At 43.1% G+C, this 5,000-nt stretch overlaps 2 protein-coding genes across 2 annotated transcripts in view; both read right to left on the reverse strand.

The window, feature by feature from the left end:
- The window catches only part of LOC134188960 (RING finger protein 141-like), a 3,441-nt gene extending 1,283 nt beyond the window's left edge, over positions 1–2,158 (reverse strand). Inside the window, exons 1-5 of the mRNA XM_062657177.1 lie at positions 2,006–2,158; positions 1,893–1,917; positions 789–897; positions 534–731; positions 381–466 (exon numbers count right to left, since the gene is read on the reverse strand). Of these exons, the coding sequence (XP_062513161.1) occupies positions 381–466; positions 534–731; positions 789–897; positions 1,893–1,917; positions 2,006–2,048 (461 nt within the window). The 5' untranslated portion in view covers positions 2,049–2,158. The remainder of the gene's footprint in view (positions 1–380; positions 467–533; positions 732–788; positions 898–1,892; positions 1,918–2,005) is intronic.
- A 979-nt stretch (positions 2,159–3,137) lies between these two features.
- The window catches only part of LOC134188711 (prostaglandin reductase 1-like), a 3,919-nt gene continuing 2,056 nt past the window's right edge, over positions 3,138–5,000 (reverse strand). Inside the window, exons 6-8 of the mRNA XM_062656884.1 lie at positions 3,992–4,106; positions 3,405–3,556; positions 3,138–3,338 (exon numbers count right to left, since the gene is read on the reverse strand). Of these exons, the coding sequence (XP_062512868.1) occupies positions 3,222–3,338; positions 3,405–3,556; positions 3,992–4,106 (384 nt within the window). The 3' untranslated portion in view covers positions 3,138–3,221. The remainder of the gene's footprint in view (positions 3,339–3,404; positions 3,557–3,991; positions 4,107–5,000) is intronic.

Below are 5,000 nucleotides of genomic sequence, written 5' to 3' on the forward strand. Positions count from 1 at the left end.
TGTCTGTCTGTCTGTCTATCTGTCTGTTTTCAGAGTGTCTGTGACAGTATGTGTCTGCCTATCTGTCTGTTTGTCAGTGTGTCTGTCTTTGTGTCTGTGTGTCTATCTGTCTATCTGTCTGTTTGTCAGTGTGTCTGTGACAGTCTGTCTGTCTGTCTATCTGTCTGGCTGTTTGTCAGGGTGTCTGCCTGCCTATCAAATCATATATTTCTTACATCACACTATGACACATGTCTGCAAAAAATTTCAGTGATACAGCTAGACTAATGCTCATTGACAACCTAACATTACAGCAACCAAAACACTTATACATGTACTGTATGTACATACAGACATATGCATGTATATAAAAATACATAAGATAATTACAACAGACTTACAGAGATCCCGTCCTGATTACAGCAGCAACAGCAGGAGGAGTTGCAGCGTCTGCCAATACGTTAGATTCCGATTCCTCAGTAACTTCCTAATTTGTCCCAATAACAATTGATATCAATAACACAACCAAGTCTCATCGACTTTTTTAGTCTTACTGCATTTGCAGTTTTGACCATCATCCAGCCTCTCCTTACATCAGATCTATCATTACAAAGCTCGATAAAAGGATCCGGTCCGGTCTGACTGTCAACTGTATGTCTGGCCATCTCTTGATACACTGCACTCTGTAGTTTGAGAAACTGCTTGAAGTTGAACTGTCGAGGAGTCTGTAAGAGATCATTAGCAGATACAACCTACACATAAAAAATTAACAATAAATTAATAATTAATTAATTAAGATTTAGTCCAACCTTGCCACATAGAATTCGTATTCGGTACCTCCATAGAAATGATCGTTCACAACCAGGCAGTATGTCACATCGTATGAACTTTCCATCACTACCACAAATGTTGGCAAGCCTGACAAACAATGCAAAATGTTTAGACTTTATAACAAAACTAGTATACATGGCCCGTCCTTCGTACGAGCAAGATACTGTAGTGTAAAGATAGGTTTGTGGACATGTCACGTGCAATCTTTGTTGTGAGGTCCCGGATGTGCTGAATGAATTCGAATCTTGCTCTTTGCGTTTGTTTCGATAGAAATCGACACACTCTGCGTGTAGCGCTTGCTGCAGAAAATGTGTAGGTTGGATTCGGTGCAAATGCAATCAGAATTTGGAGAGAAACGAAAGTGCTAGAAGAGTAAGTTTCGTCGGCAATAGATATTCGATTGGTCGAAGCTTTGCGAAGGACGACAATGCATACAGTCTACACGGGACTGGTGTGGGTGTATGTTCGAATGAACTGGAATGTGTAGCGTTTGCTTCATCGAGAAATTTTACGCGGGGGTCGACCCCTCGAGAAGGGACCAGGTGCATAATTTTTTAATTGTTTTACGCAAACCTTCCCCTGTGCGTGCCGAGTGTGCATACCGATTTCGGTTGCGAACGGACAAAAGACGTGGCTGCCAAACGCGAACACACACACACACACACACACACACACAATTTGAGCTTTATATATTAGATTATGCTGAGTAAAAAAATTGATATCAATTACAATGGACACTTCGTAATTACACACACACACACACACACACACACACACACACACACACACACACACACACACAGAGTTAATAAATCTATCTAAAACACAATTCTAATTATTTAATTAATTATTGTTGACTCCGCCCTCAAACACTCATTATACGGGAGCTCAAAACAATGACGTCATCATCTGAGTTCCCAGATTGAACACACCAGTTACACAGTCACACACGAATTGCAATAACACTAACGACTGTTCGCATCACACTCAAGCAGCCAACAACAGCATTACAACACACACAAAAAAAAACGAAAAAATGATGACGTCACGCATTTCCGTGTACACGTACGGATGCGTCTTACCATTCATTCAGTCCCGCCACGGTTCCTACCAAAACAGAAACGAATTGTTATTGCCGTCCTATCGATTTCGATGTCGACTGATCGCGGCGATTGCCGTTTCGCGTCGTTCTTACTTGTAAAATCGTGGTACGTTATTTTCTCGTTAGATCCACCCATCTCACTCACTTTACAGCTTCAGCAAAACGGCTGTCAAGTCGAACGCTAGATGATACTCTTGGTAGGTGTGAACATCACAACTTTCCGTGTTTACGTGTTAAGACCTCGTATTCCAGACCAATGTCGCGCTATTGTGTACAGACTGTAAGTTAATACGCATGCGCAGTTAGCAGATGCACCACGGATCATGGTGAGTTGTAGCTGTTGTTATCATCGCAATCGCTTGCTTGTAGGCTCTCGTGTTGTTATCTTACGTCTCAATTTTCGTGTTCAACACAGGCATCACACAAGACGTTCAAGATAAAGCGCGTCCTCGCCAGGAAACAGAATCAGAACCGACCGGTGCCTCAGTGGATGCGTTTGAGGACGGGAAATCGTATCAGGTAATGAAATAGCCGCGACAGTCGTAGAGCAGTGAATAGAGAAATGATTGGCGACGTGATTGGGGTGAGATTGACTTTTGTTTGGCTCACAGATACAACGCGAAGAGACGTCACTGGAGGAGAACGAAACTGGGAGTGTAGTTGTTGGACTGTGTGATGTGTTAGACGTTTGAGGTGGTGGAATGATAGTGATGTTGTCAGAAAGTTCTGTGATAAAGAAGGAATAGATATAACACATGGTCAGGTGTCTTCATGGGGTGGGAGCTGTGTGTGTGTGTGTGTGTGTGTGTGTCTGTCTGTCTGTCTTGTGTGTCTGTCTGTCTGTCTGTCTTGTGTGTCTGTCTGTCTGTCTTGTGTGTCTGTCTGTCTGTCTTGTGTGTCTGTCTGTCTGTCTTGTGTGTCTGTCTGTCTGTCTTGTGTGTCTGTCTGTCTGTCTTGTGTGTCTGTCTGTCTGTCTTGTGTGTCTGTCTGTCTGTCTTGTGTGTCTGTCTGTCTGTCTTGTGTGTCTGTCTGTCTGTCTTGTGTGTCTGTCTGTCTGTCTTGTGTGTCTGTCTGTCTGTCTTGTCTTGTGTGTCTGTCTGTCTGTCTGTCTGTCTGTCTTGTGTGTCTGTCTGTCTGTCTTGTCTTGTGTGTCTGTCTGTCTGTCGTGTGTGTGTGTGTGTGTGTGTGTGTGTGTGTGTGTGAGTGTGAGCTTGCAACATATGGGTACAGTTCATTGACCATTAACAACAACAATTATGATAAAACTGGTAGCACATTGGCAAGTAGTCTGATCATGATCAGTAAGCAACTACTCCGTGTTTTTCACAATGGCCTTTCCAATGTTTGCACCCTTGAGCATTGCAATGAACGCCTTCGGCATGTTTTCAAATCCTTCAGTCACATGCTCTCTCCATTTCAACTTTCCCTAATCACAATTGTCACGTGATCAACACTGCCCTACATCCGGGTCTTGAGATCTGTTGTCTCTTACCTCCTTCACCCATTGGGCAAGTGCACTGTTGGCTTCGTCGTTGCGGTCGGCGAAACGCAAAACAATGAATCCTTCGACTTTTAGTTGATGACCCAGGATGGCTCCTTGTAGACGTGGCCCTTTGGTAACAGCATCAAACAAACCTTTACCACCTAGAGAACCAAAACATCAATCATTCCACTCTCACTCATACAGAGCAATTGACGAATTTGTGTGTGTGTGCGTGTGTGTGTGCGTGCGTGTGTGTGTGTGTGTGTGTGTGTGTGTGTGTGTGTGTGTGTATGTTTGAGTATTTAGTTGTAGTCGAGTGCTACTGTCTGTTCCCTACATCCGTGTACATCGACATTCACTCGGTGTCACTGAATCACTGTATAAGCTTAGAGTAAAATCTCTCATTTCTGCAACACCACTTGGATGCTTCGGCTCTTCCACATACCACATCAATACCACCAATACCAAGTCACTCTGTCACTTTTGCATAAGAGAACTTACATGAATAATAACATTAATTAATTAATCAATAATTATTTATTTATTTATGCAAATTTCTAGATTGAGGTAACAGTTTTTTCTGACAACAATCTAACCTTCGGCTTCTGATTCTGGTTTCAAGTTGTACTGAGAAATACTGCCACAAATTGCAACTCGGCCAAACTGTTTCATGTGACGTAGAATAACAGTATCAGCAAAGTCACCACCAACCTAGAGACAACAGGCTAGGCTCAGCGTTACTGTGCTAAATATCCAGTGCTCACATACAACCCTTGCAGTACAGTGTATTCTCTAAATAGAAATAAATAAAGAAATAAAAATAAATAAATAATAAATTAATTAGTTCGCTCAGATCAATTTAAGTGTCTAGCATGGATAAAAACTTGAACCAAAGACACCATACACCACACCATGTGTCATCAACATACGTTTGTGTCTGTCTGTCTGTCTGTCTGTCTATCTGTCCGTCTGTCTGTCTGTCTGTCTATCTGTCCGTCTGTCTGTCTGTCTGTCTGTCTGTCTGTGTCTGTCTGTCTGTCTCTGTCATCCGTCTGTCTGTGTCTGTATGTCTCTGTCATCTGTCTGTCTGTCTCTGTCATCCGTCCATCTGTCTGTGTCTATCCGTCGATCCATTCGTCCATCTGTCTGTCTGTCTGTCTATCTGTCCGTCTGTCTATCTGTCCGTCTGTGTGTCTGTCTGTCTATCTGTCTGTCTGTCTGTCTGTGTCTGTCTGTCTGTCTGTCTCTCTCATCCATCTGTCTGTCTCTGTCATCCGTCTGTCTGTCTATCTGTCCATCCATCCGTCCATCTGTCTGTCTGTCTGTCCGTCTGTCTATCTGCCTGTCTGTCTCTATCATCTATCTGTCTGTCTCTGTCATCCGTCCATCTGTCTGTCTGTCTGTGTCTGTCTGTCTGTCTATCCGTCCATCCTTCTGTCTGTCTGTCTGTCTGTCTGTATGTATGTATGTATGTATGTATGTCTCTGTCATCTGTCTGTCTGTCTCTGTCGTCTGTCTGTCTGTCAGTGTGTCATCCATCTGTCTGTACTCTTCATGCCAGGCTTTGACAAACAACAAAACAGTTACAGAGCATGTATGACTACA

The sequence above is a fragment of the Corticium candelabrum genome, chromosome 13 (assembly GCF_963422355.1).
Source record: "Corticium candelabrum chromosome 13, ooCorCand1.1, whole genome shotgun sequence".
In the NCBI taxonomy this organism is placed as follows: Eukaryota; Metazoa; Porifera; class Homoscleromorpha; order Homosclerophorida; family Plakinidae; genus Corticium; species Corticium candelabrum.